Consider the following 24,939-nt stretch of genomic DNA (forward strand, 5'->3'; position numbering starts at 1 on the left):
TGTAAATAGATGAGGCAAAACTATAACACTAACATATATCAACAGCGAAAATATGAATATGATGATTGTGGATTTTCTGAGATGCACTCCCAGAAGCAATATGAATCTGCAACATTTTTAGAACTTGTTTCACTTTGCTGACGAATTAAAAATAACAACTTGTGGACATATCTAAATCTCGAAAGAAGCGTGTTGATTGATTTCGAATATCCTTAAGCTGTTACTCGGGAAAGTGCGGAAAGGAAGAAAATAATCGAATGTTCAAACTACTATAAATAATCCTTTAAAGGTGTGAATTTTTTCTTAGGCAGTAAAACATTTACATGTTTTTTTCCTTTCTTTTAATTTTGTATAAATCACAGGGGTGAAATAAAAAATTTAAAAAAGGTTCTGACAAATAGTTCAAGGACATACAATATTATCTTTGTATAATAATATATGTTTAATTAACGCACTTTCATTTTAGAAGGATTAATTAACTGCATTAAGCAAATGATTCTTGTATTTAGAATTCGAAATGTAACTTGTAAGCTAAGCATCTGTTAATGTTATAAAGTAAGATGTGACTGAAATAAAATTGCAAAAAGACAACAGGAATTTTCATTTTCAAAAGTAATCTGAATTTCTTGGTTATATTAATTTTTTCATAAATTATTCATACCCATATACCGTATTTCTTCATGTATTTCCCCCACCCCACCACCACCCATAGCTTTTAGAGCCAGGCTTTAAAACTTTTTTAAATATTCGAGTAATTTTTCCCTTCCTTAATGCTTTCAGAGAATAAAGTACCCTAAATTTTAAAATGGATTCGCCCATGTAAGTAAATCTTCTCGTCTAACAAAGACAAACCGTCGCAAACTACCTGCAAAGGTCATGCCGTTCCTTTCCCTTCTAAATTTTTTAACTCTATGTAACCTAACACAAGAACCGACCAGTCATAGCGAAGCAAACGTGAACTGGCATTTAGTCTACAATTTCACTCAGTCAGCTGCACAGTCACCTTCTTTAATTATTTATAAATAATTTGAGGCCGAAGATAATAACAGAGGCAATAATAGGAAGGGGCGAGAATCAAGTTATAAAGAAGTAGAAATGAAGATATCTTATTATGTATTGTAATGTTAACATTACTATGTGTTCTTATTTGAAAAAGTATTTCGTATAAAGAAATAATATTGTAATATATTGTAATTGTGATATATTGTTAACTTGTAGTTTATACATGACTAATTTTCATTTTTTATTTTGGACTTTAACCGCTTCTTTCGGAAATTAAATTAGTCACATAATTTTCCCCTCCCGGACTTCCTTTTCGGAAAATAGATTTGGTAAAAAAAAGGTGGGGAAACACATAGAGATATACGGTATTTATTTTTGTTATAATTATATGTTATCAGTGTTACAAAAGTGTTTAATTGGAAAGTTGCATGCCTACTTTTTCTTAATTGAAAACCTTTTTTTATTTAAAGTGTCAGTATCATTTGTGTTAACTTATCAGTATATTAAATGTATAAGATTATGCCACACTCTGAAGATAAATAATATACTTTTATGTCTTTAATCTTTTTAATACCATTTGTAAGGTGTATGCATTTCGTTTCCGGTTTTAAAATGATAGATTTCAAACACTAATGCGTCTAATTAAATATAATAGTTGAAAGTGAACAGTTTATAGAACTAAATTACTTAATTTTTTACTTACTTTTTACTTTACTTACTTTTTTATTCTTTACTAAAAAAATAGCCTTTCAAAAAGGAAACTGAGGAATTCAGGATTAACAAAATGACATTTGAAACATTGATGATGACCGCAGATTGTTCAACTGAATAATTCTGCAAGTCAAAAAGAAAGGATATTTTTATACTATTATTTTAAGCTGTATTTAATCACATTGCATTTTAATATTTTTTTTATTTTTTTATTTTTGTAAAATAACATTTAATCATCATGAAATTCATTAGTTACACAGAAAACCAAAGAAAATTCTAAGGAATAAAATGTATTTGTGGCTTGCATTTCCAAAAAGATCTTTCTTTCCTTTTTTTTTCCCATCTCTGAAAATAAAACTTTACTTTCCATACCAAATATCAGTTAATAATACCTTAAATAATGATGTTATTATTTTTACAAGTAACATTATTTCTTCATAAAGGTACTAAAATTCGGTATTTACTGAAAATAATTTGCATGAACAACTTCATGATTACATGCGTCAAAAATTTTTCTTTTCTGTGTTAGAAACTTTCCTTTTACTTCTTCACTGTTTCATAATCAAATTACTTCTAACTTAGGGGCCTCGGGGAGAAAAAGGTGCTAAAGGAACTGCTGGTCCATCTGGCTTAGTTGTAAGTATATTCTTAGTTGTAAGTTTCTTGTTTGTTTCAGAAGTCTTAAACTTTTCATTTTTAACTTTAACTGAAAATAGTTCTGCAAGGTGCTTCTTTATTTCTACATAGGGACTTCCTGGTAGAAGAGGGGATTTTGGACCTCCTGGGCCGAAAGGTGACAGAGGTGATTCGGGACCAATGGGACCAGCTGGTCCTCAGGGTCGTCCTGGAGAACCTGGTCCAATTGGGTTAACTGGCATACAGGGCCCTCAAGGCGATTCTGGAGAAAAGGTCTGTATGAAAAGTAGCTATTAACATTTATTCTTGTATGAAACTTGACATACAACTACATTTTATTCTATTATTTATAATAAAAAAGTGACATTTATGAGTAGCAATACACCCACAAAACATTAAATATTTAAATATACTGTTTTTGGAAAAGACTGCTAAAATGTTTAATTTTTATTGCAAAAGGGTGCAATTGGACAGCCAGGACAACAAGGTAACCCAGGGCCTCAAGGACAGCAAGGGGAGAAAGGACAACAAGGACCTCAAGGTCAACAAGGATTTCCTGGACCTGTTGTAAGTGTTGATGGCTTTAAAACAAAAGCTCCCTCCTGCCATAAATGGGGACATAATGTCAGAAAACATTCTTTCCCTTGTGTTACTAAAGGTGTTAAAGGAACTGCATGTTTTTAATGCTGAGTACATAAGATTCTTTACTAAAAAATGTGGGTTAGGAAATAAATGACATTATAATAGCTTTTATAAAAGAAAACAATGGAAAGGGATAAAAATATATGTCTTTGGCTTCACTGTGGGCAGAATATTAAAAAGTTGAGAGATTATTCTTTTCTGTCCTCTTGACTTAGGATGCCATTTGTTAGAAATATTAATTATGATGCAATTTATTTTGCATTACCTACCTTTTTTAAGATACTTGAAAGGATGAATTTATAAGTGCATTTTAATTATTTAAAATTTTATTAAAAATATCTTTTAGCTATTTCTAATGAAATTTTCCTAGTGTATTTTTTAAATACTGTATAAAACTTTGTTCATGTATTATAAATACAGAATACAATTTATTTACAGTTTAAAGCAAAATGAGATAATTTCATAAAATGGTGAATGTTGCAAACATGGACATCATCTATATACCGGAACTACACTTTCATATCATATCGTCATTTAAAACGTGTTTTATGAAGTTAGACATTTTTAATTCTTTTAATACTGTATTGTAATTATTTGAAAGTCAAAGCAATTTTTCTTCTTAAGTAATTACAAAGTTTTACAGTTAAAAATGTTCATTGTAATTTTATGTGTTTTAATTTTTATTAGTGCATTGATGAATAGACGGTATAATTGTTATATGCATATTAGTATAACATTTTTAATTATACAGCTGTTTCCACTTTTCCCATTTTAAAAACATATTCTGGGTTCATGAGTTAAACTTCATCACAAATTAAAGAAGTTAATATGTATAAAGGTTTTGGTTTTAAATGTATAAGAAAAGAGAAAAAAAGTAATTTTGTGATTGGAAATGCATATATTCTTTTTAAATTTATTCATAATAGTTTCCTCCTTGTGTCGGAATCTAGGAATAAAAGTTACCCATTCAAAGAAATAAGGATATTGTTGAATGTATCTGAAAATACTTTTCATGTTCTGTCATAACCACTTTTTCATTGAGAGAAGATTATCGTCAAATTAAGTTCTATCATACGAATGCATATGAAGTCATAGTTTATAATTTATTTGTAGAGATAATGTAGAGATAATTGATTTGTAGAGATAATTCATTTGAGATTATAGTTAGTATTATTCTTCAAAATTAAAAAGTTCACAGAGGTATTTTTATTTTATTATTATCAAACTAATTCGATGCTAAAAGACAAACTTATCAACTACCACATAAGACGAAGAGTTAAGAACGTACTTTTCCTTCGTTTGCTTCGTAGAATTTGAATAAGGCAACTTTTTTTACTGTTCTGCAATATAAGTTTAAGTTAGCATTCACTAATTCTCTTTACGTAAGGCATGATGCAATAACTAGGCATATGATTTTTTATTCAGCAGTGTATATCGCGTAAATGCAAAATCCTGGTTAATTCTGTTCTGAAGAGTAATTTGAAATCTTCCTTTAGTGTTGCGTTAATAAGTTTTCCAGTGTGGAGAATGTCATAGAAATACGTCTTCTCTCTATAATTCTGCATGCATGCACAGCTATCGTTGAATCTGTACCATGATAAACTATAAACAATTTAAAAGCATAATACCACCTTTTCTTTTACTTTTCATTTTTTATTTTTCTTTTTTTTTTTTTTTTTTTTAAGAATTAATTAAAAAATTTTATATTTACTGAATTGCTCCCTGACTGTGATTTTCTTGAAAACTTAGGAATAGTTATTTAATAATGTGATTCGTATCATATGAGAATAACGGCAAAAGAAAATAATGTCATTAAATTGCTATCTGAATTTTCTAAAGTAAAATTTTGTTATACGAAACTGATTTTTTTTTTATTTTTTTTTATTTTTTGTCAAGGGTCTCCCTGGATCTCGTGGAGTCAAAGGCGCTCAAGGTTTAGAAGGACCGAAGGTAAATAAATTTGGATATGTCTCTTTTTCGTTAAGTTTATTATTTTATAAATTAATGCTGTGAACCGTGCTGACAGGCCAACTAAGTGCATTACCCAAATATAAGACCTATAGAACTAGATTTAGACTTCATAAGGCCCTAAGCTATTTGAGATATGGGGCCCTTTCTAAGTCTGTTATAATATATTTTAATACTATTTAAGCTATATTTTAATTTTGGAGGGGGGGGACCTTAAGCTATATCTTGTGTAGCTTATACGTAAATCCGACCCTGAAGACCTCTCCCTTTTTTTGGTGTAGTGCTGTTCTGATATTCAGTAGTCTTATAATCAAGTGTTTGAAGAATGAGAGAAAGAAATTTAATTATGATGCTGTATAGAATAAAAACGCTGTTTGAATACTGAACAAATCACACAGGTAATTACTATATATATATAGAGAGAGAGAGCCATATCTAATTAAACGATTTCAGTTTAGTCCTGCATCCACTGTACTGGTTACTGGTACATCTGAATACAAATATGTAATAACTTATCCTTAATTTTTTTCTAATTCTTTTAGTAAAATATTGTATTTAATTTAGCATGCCTTTCATTTTAATCAGAACTGTGCTCTCACCAAGCATTCACCCCTATTTTGATGTCATAAAATTTTCCTTAAATTGTAAAGCTGGCTTACATTCGAGTAAATACACTATTTTTCCAAATTCGGTAATATTTGAGACAACAGCAAATTTTTTAGTTTAACTCAACCTATATTTCTACCTTAGCTCGCTTGAATTAAAACATTTTACTAAGCTGCACTTTCAACATGGGGTAGGGGAGTTGGCTGCCATAGTCTTAGGCTAGAGCTCAAATAGTAAGCATGAGTATATGTAAAGGTATAGTGTCTTTGCGGCATTGGAGCACTTAAAATACTGTAGAACCGAAAGTCCTTTCAAAGGCGGGGATAAGAGACCTTTCCATTCGTTCTCCGAGGGATTTTCATTCAATATTCTGATAGAGCTGGGCAAAAGTCGATTTATCACTTTATAAGGCTTTGGCCAACGACAGGCGCTTACTACCTCTTGGCCATGATTAATTCATGGACACTTGATTGAGATCCTCTCATATCAGGAGGATAAGAAACAACAACAAAATTTTACTAAAGTTATTTCAGTGATTACGGTGGGTAATCATCACTAAAGCTTTGTCATAACTGTAGGCTTAATTATTAAGCGCTAAAGTCTAAGCATGAGGGACAACTTACGCCAGTCATTTTATGTAACGTCCTTAATTTATAATAATTGAAACACCGTTCTGTAATCCGAATTTCCCTCAGACTCTGTCTTTCTACTTTTCAAAACGTTTTCAAGAAAATGAATTCCCTTAAACGCCTGATTGTCTTGAAAGCCATGAGGCAAAATATGCAAAATCCTGAACTGCAGAGTATCTTAAAGCTACACAAACGAATGTTTTTTGCGACCTTCGCTTCGATGATAGAAATGAAGAAAGGAGTAAAGTGACAGACAGCATTAATGCAAAAATATTTTATTTGATTCTGTTATTTTCCCTGAAATTCTACTGCTCGAAAGCTTAAACAAATTTTTATTAGCTGAGTGAATTTGTAACTAGATGAATTGAACTACTGGTAAAATCATGAATAAACAATCTAAAATAAGAATTTTTTAAATCTTATTATCATTTTCTAGATTCTTATTAGTTATTTTCTGTCATACAGTTTTTTAAATTCAACTTTTATAAAACAAATTTCATTTAAAGTTATGTGTGCCAAAAAAGTATCTGGCTTAAATGTTTCCTGTAAAATTATTGAACAAAATAAAATTGCACAAAATTACAGAAAGGGATCCAGGAATTTAAGATGAATTATATATGTTTTTAAATGTGTAGAGGAAATGAAATCGTACAGTGAGTTCTGTTTAAAATAGGTTAAAGATGCTTAAGTCTAATAGTGTGTTAAATTTCCTGTTATTAACGGTGTGTTCCTGTTCATTATTTCAGCACAAAATACATTTATCATAAATCAGAAAATTTTCAACAAGTTTTATAAAAAGGAAGCTGTTTTTCAGAACGTGAGACATAAAAATTAACCCTTATTTTTCAAACACCTGTTGTTTTCCATTTTGTAGAGGAAGAGAGGTATTAAGACGCCACTTGGAATGCGGTCTGTTTTGAAAACATGTGTTCATTTGTTTTATATTTTTGGGTGTCAAGAACTGTTTTTAAACATAATTTTCGTCTTTCATTCATACTAGGGTGAAACTGGTGATATTGGTCCTCCTGGTCCTCCAGGGCAAACTGGTCAACGAGTAAGTTTTCAACTAACATTTTATTTTAGTTTTTATAATTTCCTTGTCCTATTTGCTTTGATATTTACAAAATAACAGGTAAATCTTAGTAATATAGTTTATGCTACCAATAAACTGTCTTACAATAAGAGTAAAAAATTTTATCTTAACCGTAACATGAAAATTTTTTTACATTTCTAAACATCGAATTTAGGTTCTTGTATGTCAGACTGTGAATTCAAATGAAAATGAGACTACTATTTTTTATACCTTCCACATTCTTATATATATATATGTGGGTGGGTGTGCTAAATAGATAAATATAGTAGATTTTGTTGTATTTAAGCAAATTTTTCTTTTCTAGGGCTTAACAGGACCACAAGGTGATAAAGGGCCAAAAGGAGATGAAGGGAAAAAGGTAAATGTGAAAGAAATATTAACTGAAATTCAAAACTGTTTTAAATTTTATATTTTTATGTTAAGTATTATTGAGGAAATATTCTATTTTATAAAACTGATTAATGTTAAATATGTAGTAAAATATTCTTACAAATATTACCTCATTTTTCTGAACTTTTAACTTCCTAAAATTACTGAAAGATGTACTATAAAGATCTAAATTTCTTTTTTATGGTTAATTAATGTAATGCACATTTTTTAAAAATTTCACATGACAATGAATTGTATAAATATTCATTATAGTAAACTTCTTTTCATATATTCTGTTTCTTCAAAATTATTCAGATATTTTTCTGTTATTAAGTACAGTTTTTTAAGATTCAAAAGTGTCATTTTTAACTTTTAAATTGTTGTTCGTAACAACAATCAATGGTAAAATTTTTCATCTAGTATAGGAACCATCAAATGCCTTCCCTGCGCAGCAGGTGCAATCCAGCATTATAGTAAACTTGTGCTGCCTGTGTGTGCGAATGAGTCGGCTGTTTGGAGTGAGAACTCAAAATTTAATGCGTAGTTGGTCACTGAACGTGTAATTATATCTGGTTTTCCTGTTACTGGAATTGTGTTGCAAGACTATAGCATGAGTGTAAATCTTTGCAAGAACTGCTTTTAAACATATTTCTGTCCTTCGTTATTTTTTTACCCTCTGCTCAAAACTTAGATTTGGTTTACCTTATTCTGGTATTTTAGGGTAATGATGAAGTGGTTATCATATTTAGACAAAGTCCGTATATAAGACTGTATACCTCCTTCCTCTGTTAAAGCGGTGATGCAAATTTTTTCCAGTTTGTGTTGTGTAAATTAACTAAATACATGTTAGTGGACTGATTGAAAAATTTTAAGTCTAAGCTCTTTTTCAACATCAAATGACTCCACTGTCCTTGTATTTTTTCTTTTTCGAATTTGAATTCGTCACATAGAATTACACTTTTTACAGATTCTTATACATGACTCAAAATCTTGAAGTACACTGTTTTGTGAGGCCGTTTTTAGCACTGTGGGAGGAGCATTTTCAGTTCCTCATCTGAAAATATGCTCTGCCCGCGTAATTGCTTTTTAAATGTTGAGAATACTCAGAAATCACATATCATCAAGTGCTGTCTATGTATAGTATTCAGTTCTAGTATTGACAGTTCGATTTCAGATAGCGTCGCCAGTGTTACTGCAGTAACATTTTACAGTAACTTTGCTCAAGGCAAAACAGTAATTTTGCTCAAGGCAATGAGCAGATGGTCATTGCCTTGAGAAAAATTACTGTTGTTTGAGCTAATTCAGTCTTTTCTTTCTCATGCTTCCTCGCAAATGGTTTGCGAGATATTACATAATAGTCACTGTTCTCTGTCTGTTCACTGATGTACCATGTTGATAAATGCTCTGAGTAACCTGCCTGAAGGAGCCTGAAGTGTGATGTGCCTTGATGTGCTCCATCACTGAAATATTAAAGCACAGCTTAAATGATTCATTATCATATATATACTATATCATTTCAAGCGTTTCGTTATCGTGTTTTCCAATTTCAAGACAAAATTTAGTCACATCTTTTCCATATAGTCATAGACATATCTTCCTGACATGCCACGATTAAGCATACTAGGTGCTTTCACTCACTATGTCGAAATACTGAAGACCATGGCTGTCCAACTGCAGATTCAAGCACGTTGATGCATAATCATCACAAAACCCAGCACAGGATTGCCATATCTACTATTGGGACAATAAAGGGAATATTAAAAATAATGCACATAAAAGCTTTTCAACATAACTTTCGCTTTTACGAATCAGTAACTGCATGTTTTAAATAGCTTATAAGGTATTTCTCCCGCCTTCTTGGCATGCCTTTGTGGTGTGGTGGTCTGCACGCTGGGTGCGTATTCCAGAGGTCTGTGGTTCCTTTCCCGGCGAAGAAGTTGCATATTTTTCCTCTTGCCAGCTTCCAAAAAATACCTAATGTCTCTACAGTGGCGACAGAGCTAAAAGGGTGGTGGATGATGAATCTCCATACCCAGGATTTGGCGATTGGGTGCCCTAAAACCCCATTCAAGTTATTTCTCCTGCCTTCGTGGTGTGGTGGTCTGCACGCTGGGCGTGTATTCCAGAGGCCCGCAGCTCGATTCCCGGCGAAGACGTTGCATAGTTTTCATCTTGCCTTTTTCCAAAACAAATACCTAATTAAAAAATGCCTCAAATTAAGGTTAATTTTAATCCTATACAGCTGTTATTATCTCATAAGGCTTTTGGCATCAAACGTTTTGAGGCCAGCATTGAACTCGCCAATGCTATCCATAAGGACGCCAGTCCAAGAAACTTCGATTGAGCTCTATGAGCGCACATATAGAAATGGTATGGTCACCTTTACTAATATGAAAGGAGAAAGTTTTGAGATATATTAGCATCTGTTTCTCAAATGGGGAGCAAACGAGTATTTTAATAGCAAAATCAAACACATGCATATTGTTGTCCAGTATCTGCAGTTCTACTACCGTTATTTTTCTGAAGCTGTAATCTTTCTGGCTACAAGCAGGCTGACATATAAGATAGCTGAACACTGGTAGCTAAACTCGATTTCAAATTTCTGGCATATGGGCTGGCTGCATCTAGAAGTTTTCATAGTTTTCCTATGAGTAACTTTAATATGGACCAGTTTTCCTTAGAAAGTCATGAAGTTATCTGTTCCTCTAGTCAGATGTCCTCGAGTGATTTCTCATAACTGGCTAAACAAATACTTAACAATTCAGAGGTAGTTCTGCCTGTAAAAGAACTTCTCATAGCTTGATTATTTCTGCCCCCAAGTAAAGAAAAATATCAAATGATCTTAAATGCCTCTTCTGTTAAAACCAAAGAAAAAAAATGTAATATAGTGAATCACTGATCATTACAGACTGAGAAGAAATAAAATTCCAGCCTGTTAAACCTATTAAATTTCGCTAGACATTAACCACATAATTCTGTTATTGAACTTCTTGTAGCCGGATATAGTAGGTATATCCCAATCGCCTTTCGTTATGGAAATTTGTTCAGAAAGCCTTTTCGATGTGAACCACGGAGGCAATTTTATTTTTTCTGAAATTTAGAAGTATCAAAATGGTAAAATACAAATTTGATCCCTTTCAAAGATTATTCAAAGACAAGCTGTTTAGCTTTTTGTTCGGAGCATCGTAAATTACTCTTAGTTTTGTAGTTTCCCTGTCTTTCTTAGCCACAGGATGATTGGGCATATTATAATACGTTTTTTTTTTTAAATACTTCTGTTTCAGGAATTATTTCGTCTATGATACCTTCAACTAATTGCTTATTTAAAATCCTTTTATATTCTTCATAAAACATACGTTACTCTTAAATCTGTTCTTTAAACTAAGTAATCTTTGTTTTGTGTTATTAAAAGTATCGTCTAATTGTGGTTCCCTTTTAAATGGTAATCTAGCTTCATACCTTTTACCAATAAATTTTATTTCTGTTTCAAATTGTTTGATAATATCAGAAGATTCAATTAATTTTGCTTAAACTGATATTTAACATCCAAGCTACCAATCTGCCAAAGCCTTTTAATTCTTTGTTTATTTGATGGTGAGTGAACTCTTCATTAATAAGCTTTTTTTATTTTCGTAGTAATGTCCCAAAGCTGTCAGCGCCGTAAACAGTTTCGAGCATTGCACTAAAATGACTATTAATCGCCTGACATTGAATACAAACTCCAAACAAAGTCTTCCCCACAGCCGTTAAAGTCTTATTTATCTTTTCGCATCCACCCTAATTTATTTTCCGAAAATGTTCGGCACCTATCAAAACTTCAAGTAATTTTGCTCTCTCAGCAAAATACAAGTCTGATAAATTGTAACCGCATTTAAAAATTTCCTGTACTGATCTGTCCGTGGTGCAAACATATGCATTTGTAATTTTATCTGTGAATTATATACTTCATTTGGTTTTGTAATTAGATTTTTGTTACTCCTAATAATTTTCTCTCTTAATCGCGATTTCCAAACTTATAAGCAAATAAGTTTTATTTTATTATAATTGGAACTTTTACCTTATCCGCTAATGATTTCGTGATAAAGGAAAGCATTGAAGCAATATCAAATAATACTCTGATAATTTTCGATTTATAACGTATTAAAATTCTCACAGGGCATATTTGTAATAAAATTGAACTTGAGTCTTTTACTTGCTTGTAGTGTGATACAGACGAAACTATTGCTTAGGATTTACTGTCATTCTATTTTGCATTAACACTTTTATTCAGGGAACTTTCGGTTTAGAAATTTTTTTTAAAAACCAAGTGATGATTTTTATAATTGCATTTTCCACATGAATTTAATTTCGTCTACAATTAACTCTCAAATCTGATATTTTTGTAACATTTAAAACAACGACCTTCGACTCTTAGCTTGTTTTGTCTTTCGGTATGTGAAAGAACTTCTCATTGAAATAAATCATGTTTTGTGTTATAGAATACGCAATTAAATTTTACGCTGTTTGAAAATGCAGCTGTTGGTTGACAAATACGCTTAAACTGTCTTTTATTGATTTCATTCTTATAGTAGTTGCTAGAAACATATAGATTTCTTTGAATCGTGTAATAAGTTTGAAGCTTCACCATACTCTATTTCAAATTTTAAAAATTCAACTAATTCCAAAGCGTCAGATTTGGTTTTTGATTCTTTTTGATTCTGTTTTTGATTTCTTTTTTCTATTGCATTCTAAAGCTATTGCTTCCAGAACCGGTTTCATTAAAATCGGACATAATAAAAACTGTAGATTCCCATAGCTACATTTAAAGTTTCCAGGGATCGAATATTAGTTTCTACTTCATTATATTATTTTCGAGCAGTTACGATATCACAAGCGCGCTTCACTGAATTTATCGCTTAGTAACTTTGTAATATGAACATTCATATGGCTATTAATTACGATGTCGTTTCTTCTGAAACGTTCTTTTAGCAGAGTGATACTTTTATTGTAATTTTCGCTCGTTAGAACTAATCCTTTAACTTGCTTTTTGAAAAATACCTCCTAACAAGCTGTTCAGATACAAAAATTTTTCAAAGTCAGGTAAACTTTCGTTTTTGTGAATGGAATTTTTAAACAGGCTCCAAAAATCAGGCTGCATACTTGCATCATCTTAATACTTTGAGATATTCAGTTTCGGAAGCTTCACTAGTTTTGACTGAGAAATAACGTTAGCTCTAGTACGGAAATCATCATCCGAATTATCCGAATTAGTAATTACGCTTCGATTTGATTTAGAATTGTTCTTTGAAATACCTAGAAACCTTCAATTTAATTTTTTTAATTTTTTTTTTTTTTTTTTTTTTTGGCATGTCTTCTTCACTTGTTATTTCGGTTTCAAGTTCTTTTTGCTTAATCAGAGACTCTATGCTACTATTTAATTTGTTTAGCTTTGCATTTTTTACGAACAATTGCTAATTTGATTCATTTAGTTCATCTATTTTTAACTGTTTGTTTTGAAGAACGGTTCCTATTTTTGTTATAATTTTCTTCGTTTAGACTTCAAACTGTTGCTCGTTTTTTCCTTAACAATTCAAGCTTCATAATAAAAAATAAGTAAATAAATAAAAGAATTATCTCTTACATTCAGAACGAAAGGTTATTATGCTTTACTTCGGGCTGCCGGGCGCCAAATTGCTGAATTATTTCAAGTTCTACGGAAAATAGTGTCTTGCCTGTTATTCATCCGCGCAACGAATGAACACATGAGCCACGGTTTCAATTTATGGAGTTTGAATTCAAAACATAACAATAAAACATTTATTTAAAAGACGAGCAGTTTGCGTTCATATCATTACACGTCAGAGCATTTTTACACTGAACTGATCAAAACAGTATTCAAACATTGTTACTACATAGCGCCATCTATATATTAAAATTCTCTACATATGTGTCTAGAGATTTACTTCCTTCTTTATGTGTTTTAAAAATCTCTTGTTCTTCATGGTCTATTGTAAAGTCGCTAGAAATAACAAATGCGGTTTATAATTAATGGGAAGAAAATTTTTATATATGTTCATACTTTAATTTTCTTTTTATAATTCGCAGGGTCATGCTGGTTTTCCTGGTACCCCTGGACTTCCTGGAACTGCAGGAACACCAGTAAGGAATATTCAGTCATTATAAACTACTTAATATCATGATTTTCTAATGTATATTTTTATATTAATATTTGCTGAATTATTTAACATCTAAAATACTTGCTTTATTTTACATCCACTGCCTCTTTATACTTGTAGCAACAGCACATTTTAATTATTAAAGCTAGACTTAATATGTGTGTTCCAATCCAATACCCGACAAATCGAATAAATAATAAACTGGCATCTTTAACTGTTTGCAGGAAAACAATTGAAATTTTATACATTTTTATTATAAAAAAGAATGTATTTCAGTATTAAGGTCGAATAATTTTATGCATGGAATTATCTTCAATAATTATAATATATCATTTTAATTTTTAATGAAAATGTGTAAATTTAAAATTTCCATTAACTATGGATTATCTAACTAAGGAAAAACGTTACTTTCGATTTTTGTCAGCGCACTGAAGAATACTAATTCTTTTACTAAAGCTCTTGATGATGAATTAGGTATCTAAGAGCGTGACTTTATAACTTTGATTTTGAACATAAGAAGTTTGTTCATTCTATTTACCCCAGTTTTAGATTATAACATTTTAAGCAGGTAGCACTGTGTCGTGTACGATTAATCAAACAACCAATCATTTCAATCATTACCCTGTAGTACGTTTTATACTTCATATGGGTGTAAAAAAATCTTTGTCTCTTCAGATTGAGTAAAATAACATCTAGAACAGTCATTGAATGTTGATCTCGAGCTACTGGTAGATATCCACAGTAACCCACGTGAGAATTTTTTCTTTTTAGTTAGTAAACAGGATAATAAATATGTTCACGGCTCTGTAACAAATTCAAATAACTCGGAAGTTGCGCGAAACACAAAACTATAGTATAGAATTGCCTTAAACCTGAAAATATTATGTAGCTGTGTGATAAAATCTCCTGAAATTAGCTGAAAAATTATAACAGGGATGGCCTTTCACCAAAAACAGAAGATTATAACAGTTTGTAACTACTCTAAATACATCGCTTAAACTGCAAAACCTATTTAGTCCTTTACCTCAATAGAAGGTTACATGTTTTTACATTTTTAAATAATTTGTTATTATAGTGTAGCTCTTTGACTCTTAATAAAGAGTTAAACGAGTATTTTATATTTTACTGGAATACCGATATAATTTATTTTACATTTATACATTATGCAGACACAGTTGAAGTTCTAATTACTAATAACTCATAAAATCGTGAAAATACTTGAAGCAGGTAGATAGTTTATTAAATACTCTAAAATGTTAGAGTATAGTGCATGCTTATAGAGTTTAATGGCAACTGATTAATCCAAAAATTCCCTGCATTTTCTCTGCATGTCCACTCTAGCTGTTTCATTGTAAAAGTTATTTAATGTAATTTTTCTCTTGAATTTCATTCCTTTTCTTTTAATTATAATAAAAAAAATAAAGTTTTAAGAAATAATCTTCTTAAATAAAGATTTAAACTCGTTTGCTGCATCTCAGTTAGATTAAAAAGCATATTAGGACACAATTTTATGAGAATTACATAAACATGCAATATAAATAAGGTGTGTGATTTAAATATCATTAATACATAATAATTTGGCCAAAAATACAATTATTTACTCGTATTGCTTTGTAAAAATATTTTATCTAAAGCTCTTATTATGGAAAAAGAAAACTTAAAATTTGATAACAATAAAAGTCATAATGATTGTTTCCAAATTTTAAACTAATTTTGAATCTACTAAACCTAAGCTTCGTTTTATCATGATATCTGTCATTGTATACAGTTGGAAGCCTAACTAGCAGTTATGAGTGGAGAATTCGATTTAAAAAAGTTAAATGATAGTAACGGACATCATTAAAACGGCGAAGTGATTTTAAAAAATATTGCCAAGTAGTAGAGCAAAGGTAAGAGAGATCCTTTTTTACTCACTGTATTCTTAAATGAGAGCAGGGAAACCTGCAGGGCAGGGAATGAGCTGAGTTTCAGAGAGAGCAGCCAGTTCATATACGCAACTTAAACGTACAGCAGGAATTAAATTCTATTTCAGTCTTCTTCAAAGCTTGTCCGATAATTCCAACGCTTTTTCATCTAGTTTTGCCATAGCTTTTGAGAAGAGTGTTCCAAAACCTGCTGTTGTAGAAAATCGAGAAACATATTTGATATTTTTATCATCTGATACTATTCTTTGAGCGTTGGGTATTTTCGTTTCATCCTTTGCCGTCAATATTTGAAAAAACGTATGCAGATGTTTGTAACAATCTACTAGAAAACTCAATTTTATAAAATAACTTTAATCTGTAACATATTTTGCTGTTTTAATAAAAGGACAAATGATTCGCTTTCTTAAAATATGTTTAAAAATGAAAAAGCTGAGAAATTTTTACTTTTTGCGTTTGAATACTTCATGTGGGTAATGAAAGGCCAATATTAATGCTTAATTTATATTTTTATTCTAGTACATTTTGCTTATCAAACATATTCCTTTGCAGCCTATTTAACAAATGTGGGTTCTTCATTTTTTTAGTTTACTGTTCGAATTTGCATTACAAAATACTCCATCTGTTTTAATGCATCATTTTGTTATCAGTTTTGTCACTATTGATAATATTAATTTTTTGTTAAAAACTTAAGTGTTTTCTTATTTTAGGGTAAACAAGGTAATCCTGGCCCTCCAGGATCTCCCGGAGTTCAAGGATTGACAGTTAGTATCTTACATTTTGATTCTTAAATATTATTATCCTTTACTTTTTTTCTTTTCAAATATTCTTCATATGTTCCACGCCTTGAAATATCTAGTTTATTTTAAGGAGTTATTATTATAACTTATTTATAGGGATCAAAAGGAGATTCTGGTAGAGCTGGACCTCCGGGCCCACCTGGTATTCCTGGTATTAACGGTTTTCCTGGGGCTAAAGGTGATTCAGGATCTGAAGGCAGACCTGTAAGAACCATTATTCTAAACTAATATAAAAATATGACTTTAAAACAATATAAATGATGTAAATTGTTAATTTAGTGTGTGAAATTTATTATTTATTTACTTACTTATTTAATTAACTATAGTGCTACTAATCTAGGAGAATATGTTCTAAAGACAAATCAGCAGAATGTTGCGGCTAACATTTATTTCGTATGTTTCTGTTAACTGGAATTAAAGATTTTATTGACTTTTTTTATTACAGAAGCAATTTTTTAACTTTTTGAAGCAAAAAAATGTTTTTAAATTTGTGAGGCAAAAACATTTCGTGTTGATAAAACAAATTTTCATGCATTTTTATTTGTGAACATGGAGCAAAGACTTGCATGTTTTTATTGCTGTACTGAAAATTACAAAAATTAAACTTAAATTAATTAATTATGTGACCTTTTGTAGCTTAACTGAATAGGTAAAACTACACAAAATTCGGGTATCCCTTTAAACCCGTATAAGTTTGAATCAGATTCAGAAAGAAAGAAATTATTTGAAAACGTCTGTTTTTCATTGGTGGTTCGGAATTTCCTACTTTTGCGTATGAGGAACTGATCCGGTTTTTAACTGCTCTGCGAAATTGATCGTTCTTATGTTACTTTATACCTAAAACGGGCCTCTTAGAGTCCCAGTTACATAGTAGCAACTATGTAGCAGTTTAGGCTCCAGCTCTGATAGTTGAGAATGAAAACGGAAGATATATTTGCCATGCACACAGATATAATGGAATTTTAAAAAATAAATATAAGCAATGTTTTTAAGCAGTCTGTACTAAATTGCATAGAAAAAATGTTTAATATATAACTTAAACTGTTTTATCACATACTTTTACTGCTTTCTGTGAAAGCATATTTTTTAGCATTTCTTTGCTCCTTTCTAATATATTTGATTAATTTTGTACCACCTCAAAAATATCAGTTTGAAGGCTTAGAACTTTTAGCACTAGCCAGAAACAGAAATGATAACTAATGAAATTTGTATACATATAGAATCATTTTTTTTTTTTAAATTTAAGAAAGAATGGTTTTACCAGTCCTTCACTCACTTTGCTTAAATCAAAACTGCTTTTAGTCAGGAAAGAAAAGAAGAAAATTTATATTAATTTTTTTGTTGCATTTGCGAAGACAAAAATTAAATATTTTATCGGCAAACCGTAACAATAATAATGTTTTAATTGTCTTTTGAAAGAATTTTTTTTCTACTTTCGCTCTTAAAAATAAATTGTTCTCGTCCTTATGATATAACTCAGTATTACAACATTTTATTGAAACTGTATTTTTAAGTAAAACGAATTAAAGTAGAGGAAATTAAATATTTTTAGGGCCCTCAAGGTCCTGCTGGTCCTGCTGGGCCCACTGGTGAGAAAGGTCCTCCTGGTTTGCCTGGAATTCAAGGAAGAACAGGTCCTCAAGGCCCTAGAGGATCTCAGGTATATTTAAAATTTCTATATTTTTAAATCAAAGTAAGCTTTTTCTATTCTTGTGAAAGAAGTTTTAGGAAAAATTATTTCATAAAATAATGACTTTTTTGTTTTAATAACATCTACAGTACTTTGGCAAGTAAAGATCGCTAAATTAAAGCCATTTATGCACTAATTAGCTTACAGAGAGTTGAGTAATGTATACTTTAAAATGTCTGAATGCCATGGATAAGTAAGTAGTTTAAAATTTTTTGTGAAATGTAGGATGAAGAGTGATAATAGTTACATAGAAAACAAGAAGTGTCTACGTACGTAAATTATTCTGTTGTCAGTGTTTTATTAATGATATATTAGAGAAAGTTTTCATATGATATTTTCAATCAAAGATCTTTGCTGTTACTGACAGTTGACTTACAGTTGATCTTTAGAATAGTCTGGTTTGAAGTATGTGGATCCACATATACGTGATTTACCATCCTCGTAAATATATTGAAATTATTTTGAAATTTTGTGTTAATGTTAAAACAAACTGGCAAACAAAATCAGCTTAGAATAGCTTAGAATCGTGAAAAGCGTTTAAAAAACTTGAATATTGTTATGTATGATGATTGCATTGAACGCATGTAGATTAGGCTATTTTATCATTTACTATCATGGAATGAACTCAAATTTGTTCTAAAAAGTTAAAATTTTCCTCCAACAAAAAGTGTTATATTCTAACCTGTGAAGAAGACTTGGAAAATCCGGGCAACATGTTGACGATCATCGTATTATTGGATTACAGCGTCCGGAGGGAACTGATGGAATGTTATGGCCTCAACTTCTACAAATACCCTGACATAGCAATTTATAGCACGTGGGATCGCCTCTGATATCTGATGACATTCCACACAATCTTGCTTATCATGCTTCCGCTATGACACCTTAAAGTGCATGCTGAAAGAAAGGGCCTACCTCAGTACCGTCTAAGACGTGTGCGGCATTTACTGTAGTCCGAATTACAGCCGGATTCTTAGGAAACGTGATCTGTTGACAGTCTTCACACCATTGCCTATGCTTATAGCCCATCCTAGTTTAAGGTGTCTATGGTTCATGATCAAAGGAAGCTTTTGAAAAGAAGGTTTTCCTATTGTTCCCCATATACCTTTGTGCAATAGATGCCATCGAATCATGGAAGCAGGCATTCCATTCCTGTAGCAGTTCCCCAATACTGTGCTACATTCAATAAGAAGCTGCACGGTTTATCGTTACCATGCGGACGAGATGTCTGCCATCTTGCGGTATCGTCACATTTCTTGGTCTAATACCGAATTTTCCACTTTGCCAGCTGTCTTTTGTCTTTTGCTTCCACATTTATTCACTGTTATAACACTTCCTCCCATACGAGCAGCAATGTCGTGATTCGAAAATTCTCTTTTATGCAGGTCTATAATTGGTACCCATTTGGAATTCTATAATTTTCATATATAATATCCTTTGATCTTGACGAGGTGTATTGACTCCTATAAGGTAGTGTCCAGTTCGTTAACAACGATAAACTACATGTCTGGCTTCAATACAACCTTCCACTACGCCTCACACCATTCTTCTAAGGATACTGCTGAGCCTAGGCATGCACATTCCCTCTGCATTTCTAATCGTTTGCATATTAGACCCTGTTACAAATTTTAAGTTTCATTCTGTTCGGTTGATTTCTGATAGTGTTGCAATTTTTATAAATATTGTGTGAATATTTAAAAGCAGTTAAAATGAATTCAATTTAAGAAACTGTAATTTAAAAGTACATTATAGAATTTAACATAAGCAGCAACGCTTCTGTTGTATTCTTCAATATTAATATTGTTACGAATTTGGTATTTAAAAAGCTAATGTTAGTTCAATTATAAATTAAATCGTTTTATTTCTCGCGCAGTGCAGCGCGTGACGAATATTAAAAGAAAGCTAAGCCGGAAAAATTAAAAATACAAGAGCGCGTGCGTTAAATAAATAAATATCTCTTTTTGATTTCGAGAAAGTACTGGAAAATTCTAGCGCGTGATTTTAAAATCTTATAAAAGGAGGAAAACATCTCAGTTTGTAGTAGTTGCTTAGTTTGTTGTTGTTTAGAAAACTGCTGTTGTTGATTGTAGCGAATTCGCGGATTAGCGTTCTTTAGCTGTTTTGAATTACGTTCTATTGGACATTTGAGTAGTTAAAAGAAAACTACTGTGAGATATTGTAATACTGCATGATAATTTGAGAAAATTTAAGCATTTTTTTTTGTTGTGATAATAATAAATTTTTGTTCATTTTTCATCGGACTTGTGCATTCATTTCATAACGAACCCGTACGCACGCAACAATTTTTGGTGTCAGAAGTGGGATTTGAATGCCAATCACAAGAGCGATGGAAGAGCAATTAAGACAGCTGATATCAGCGTTTGCCTCGTTTAAAGAAGAAATGAAAGCAGAGATGAAATGTAATCAGAAAAAGATTGAAGCAGGACAGGAAAAGATTGAAGCAAGACAAGAAGAGATGAAAAGAGAAATTACCAGCGTAATAGAAAACAAATTCGAGGTTATGGAAGGCAGAATTGACGCAGTTGAGAATAAAGTTGGAAACTTTGAAGAAAAAGTTTCTTCGGTAAAAGAAGAAATAGAAGAGAGAATTTCTGCCGTGGAACAACAAATTAATGATAGAGTTTCTGCGGTCACCAAAGAAGTTGATGATTTAAAGAAATTCGTAGCGACGGCAGGTAGCAATCCGGAAGGTTTCAAATTTTTATCGATGCCTGCTCGTTCCGTTCTGAAACTATCTACATATGATGGGAAGACCTCCTGGCAGGTGTATAGGACACAGTTTTCTATCGTGGCGGATGCGAATGGATGGGATTCCCAAGCTAAGGCCAGTCATCTCGCCGCTTCTCTAAGAGCCGACGCAGCGGATATCCTTCAGACTCTTCCCGAAAACAAAAGACTAGACTTTGAAGCTCTATCTGGCGCATTGGAGCTGCGCTTTGGAGAGAAGTGTTTAAAAGACTACAGCAGGCTTCAACTAAAATCCCGTCAGCAGAAGCCCACCGAAACACTTCAGGAGCTCGCCACGGATGTTGAAAGGCTGTCCCACCTTGCCTTTACGGAGTGCCCGAGAGAAACGAGGGAAATCCTGTCGCTGCAATATTTCATCGATGGCATTCGGGACCCTGAAATACAGAAAGCACTGCGAATGGCAGATGTAAAGGATGTAAAAAGCGCTCTGTTGTACGCCGTGAAATTGGAGGCAGCCCAGCAAGCAACTCTTAGGGATCACTACCCAGTCAGAGCTGTGCGAGTCCACGACCCAGGGGACCAATTGATGGCTCGTTTAGATGATTTATCCAGACAAGTCGATGCTTTGATACGGAGTAGCAGTGAGAACAAAATGGCTGTAAGATGTTGGAGATGTGGTTCTGAAGGTCACCTACGACGGCATTGCAGAACACCCCAGGGCACGGATAATAAAACGGATGAGTTGACATGACCAGTGAATGCTTTAAGACGGAATAGTGGTGAAACAAAACCGATCCTAAAGTGCTGGAATTGCGGTGTTGAAGGCCACCTACGAAGGAACTGCAGAACTCCCCAGAGCACGGAAAATAAGGCATACGATTTAAACAGACAATTAAATGCCACGGGATGGAAAAGGACTGACAAGAAACCAAAGTGCTGGAACTGTGGAGCTGAAGGCCACGTACGAAAGAATTGCAGAACACCCCAGGGTACGAAAATTGAGACAATTTCTGAGCAACGACGCAGGAAACAAATTAATGACCATGTCAAGGAACGGAGGTTGCGAGATAATGAAAAACCCTGTTTTAAAGCGCTTAAGATCTCTATAGTGAGTGGCAACAATAACGGACTGTCCATCAATGGGAATATCGATGGAGTTCCTTGCAATATGATCATTGACACAGGAGCTAATGTTACCATCATTAGGAAAGATTTAGCTGAACAGTTTAAAGATAAACTTATTTGGACGCCATCCTGTGTTACCCTTCAGACTGCGTCTGGTGACAAGATCGACATAACTGGGAAGTTAAACGTAAACATCACGTTTGGAAGTGCCGCCTACCATCACACGGCATATGTGGCGGATATTACAGATCCATGCATACTCGGATTGGACTTTTTAAGGAAATACAATTTTTCCTTAGATTTCAAAAACAATAAGCTGCTTTCAGCATCTGATGGCATGATTATCCATCCTCAAAAGGGATCCTCGCCTGGAAATGTCGACGCCTTGTCCGAAAGATCGAGCTCGGGAAGCTGCCGAAATCATACCAGGGTCGAAAGGAAACTCAAGACTACCAGCTATTTTCCATCCCAGAAGCTCTTCGGTCGAGACCTTCGTCTGCCTTGTGACCGCCTGTTTAGTCGCCCTACGGATGCGCCTTCATCGCCTGAGGAACACATCCAAGATGCCCAGGCCCGGTTTGAGGGAATGCACCGTTCTGCACGAAAGCGAGTCTACTTGGCGACGGAGAAAATGAAGACCAGATGCGACACAAGAGCTACTAGACATAGATCCAACAAAGGAGACAAGGTGTGGTTGTGGAACCTAATTCAACGAAAAGGACTGAGTCCTAAATTACAGTCACCTTCGGATGGTCCATATACAGTGCTGAACACGAATGACGTCGTGGTTCGGATCCGTGAGTCTTCGAACTCTTACGACAGGTTAGCTTATTACTATGGCCATAGTACATAATTTAAATAATTGTAAATAGTATAAGACCATGGTCCATTTTGTTTTTAAATGTGTATTTGATTTGCATTTAGTATTTGATAGCATTTGATTTGTTTAAGTTAGTTATTGCATTTATTGTTTATATTGTTTGATATTGTAATGTAATGTTTATGCCTCAGTTGCATTTATGCCACAGTTGTAAGTTTAGCTTCCTGTCCAGGGATTGTACTGCCCGGGACGTGCAGTCCTTGGGAAGGGGGCAGTGTTACGAATATTAAAAGAAAGCTAAGCCGGAAAAATTAAAAATACAAGAGCGCGTGCGTTAAATAAATAAATATCTCTTTTTGATTTCGAGAAAGTACTGGAAAATTCTAGCGCGTGATTTTAAAATCTTATAAAAGGAGGAAAACATCTCAGTTTGTAGTAGTTGCTTAGTTTGTTGTTGTTTAGAAAACTGCTGTTGTTGATTGTAGCGAATTCGCGGATTAGCGTTCTTTAGCTGTTTTGAATTACGTTCTATTGGACATTTGAGTAGTTAAAAGAAAACTACTGTGAGATATTGTAATACTGCATGATAATTTGAGAAAATTTAAGCATTTTTTTTTGTTGTGATAATAATAAATTTTTGTTCATTTTTCATCGGACTTGTGCATTCATTTCATAACGAACCCGTACGCACGCAACAATATGAATTATTATACATACGCATATAATACAAATGAGTACTGTTAAAGGAAGGAATTCAGATAATTGTTTTAACAATGCTGCAATCAAAAATAGTCTTTTTTTTTTTCTTTTTCGGCATCGATGAAAATTATCAAATATGATGACTTCTATAAAGGATTAGTTAATGCATTCGCACAAGAATATCGTCGTTACAAAAACATTCTGAATCATAAACGTTGCAAAGACTTATGAACGTTGATTATAAGTCACTAGAATAATTAATAGATATACAAGCGGATAAAAATTCAGTACAAAACACTCCTGTTAAAATTGAGAAGTAAGAAAAGAAGTATTACTTGTTTTAACAAATTTTTGAAAAATTTTTGAAAAGAAGTATTACTTGTTAAGACTACTGCGAGCATAATTTCAATATTTTGAGTGCATCAGAAATATCCGAGATAATTTGCATTGTTCAGTATAGTTCACAGCACATCTAAGTTATTGTAGCATCAGTTTTAAAAGATTTTAAACATTAAAGATGTTGTAGAATAGAATTGAATGAAGAGTATACTATTGTTTTCGGTAATTTAGAAAAACTGTGTTGAAATTTACAGAATTTTATGAGTAAGAATTTTGACAGGGTGAGAGGGGTCCTGAGGGAAAGACTGGCTCTGACGGTAATCCTGGACTACAGGGACCACCAGGACCACGAGGACCACAAGGCGCACCTGGAGAGCCGGGACCTGAAGTAAGATGTGGCTGATTTTTAATTTAAATAGCTTGGTGTTTGCTTTAACAGCTGTACATAGGTCTTTGGTAATATTTTTTAACCTGAATAGTACATAGCTTACTCATATTTCGCTGTAGTTTTGTGTGATATATGAAACAGCTTTTTCTAACCCACGTTACCACTATAAATGGTTAAAATTTTCAAAATTTCTCTTGTTTGTAAAGAGATTTCAGAAAAAAAAGAAATGTCTGAGTTTTATGCTTTCGATTGAATATTCAGTATGCAAAGAATTTATGTCGCCTTTAATGCATCGTATATTTATCAATACAACTACTCTTCTTTAAAAGAGTAAGATAATCTTTAAGTATAGATACATATACTACTCTTTATAGAAATAATGTTTTATATTTGGGCTAAGATGGGCATGCATTCATTTAATTTTCTGAGTATAAACTGTACACTAATACATCTTATTACTAACTTGTTATTTAAATCCTATAATTTAGGCTTCCTTAGTCCTTAGTTAGTATTTGCTTTTAGGATCGTTTAGATGTATGAAACAATTACTTATTTTATATGTGATCAATACAATATTGGTAATCGCATTTTTAACCTCTTTTGAGATAGATAGAAATATGGAGTTGAGAAAGAATT

The 24,939-nt window shown here is 32.4% G+C and overlaps 1 protein-coding gene and 1 long non-coding RNA gene across 2 annotated transcripts in view; one reads left to right on the forward strand and one right to left on the reverse strand.

Annotated features, from left to right (window-relative positions):
- LOC118196999 (uncharacterized) overlaps positions 1–24,939 on the forward strand; it is a 143,818-nt gene that overhangs the window by 99,951 nt on the left and 18,928 nt on the right. The window contains exons 30-40 of the mRNA XM_035368469.2: positions 2,296–2,349; positions 2,461–2,622; positions 2,809–2,916; positions 4,888–4,941; positions 7,195–7,248; positions 7,592–7,645; positions 13,741–13,794; positions 16,444–16,497; positions 16,630–16,737; positions 18,086–18,193; positions 24,196–24,303. Of these exons, the coding sequence (XP_035224360.2) occupies positions 2,296–2,349; positions 2,461–2,622; positions 2,809–2,916; positions 4,888–4,941; positions 7,195–7,248; positions 7,592–7,645; positions 13,741–13,794; positions 16,444–16,497; positions 16,630–16,737; positions 18,086–18,193; positions 24,196–24,303 (918 nt within the window). The remainder of the gene's footprint in view (positions 1–2,295; positions 2,350–2,460; positions 2,623–2,808; positions 2,917–4,887; positions 4,942–7,194; positions 7,249–7,591; positions 7,646–13,740; positions 13,795–16,443; positions 16,498–16,629; positions 16,738–18,085; positions 18,194–24,195; positions 24,304–24,939) is intronic.
- The window catches only part of LOC118197000 (uncharacterized), a 50,473-nt gene that overhangs the window by 25,104 nt on the left and 430 nt on the right, over positions 1–24,939 (reverse strand). The window contains exon 2 of the long non-coding RNA XR_004759493.2: positions 1,722–1,836. This is a non-coding gene — a long non-coding RNA (uncharacterized LOC118197000). The remainder of the gene's footprint in view (positions 1–1,721; positions 1,837–24,939) is intronic.

This window comes from Stegodyphus dumicola, chromosome X1, assembly GCF_044657685.1.
Source record: "Stegodyphus dumicola isolate Sdum_Otavi_A_Nest chromosome X1, ASM4465768v1".
Taxonomy (NCBI): domain Eukaryota; kingdom Metazoa; phylum Arthropoda; class Arachnida; order Araneae; family Eresidae; genus Stegodyphus; species Stegodyphus dumicola.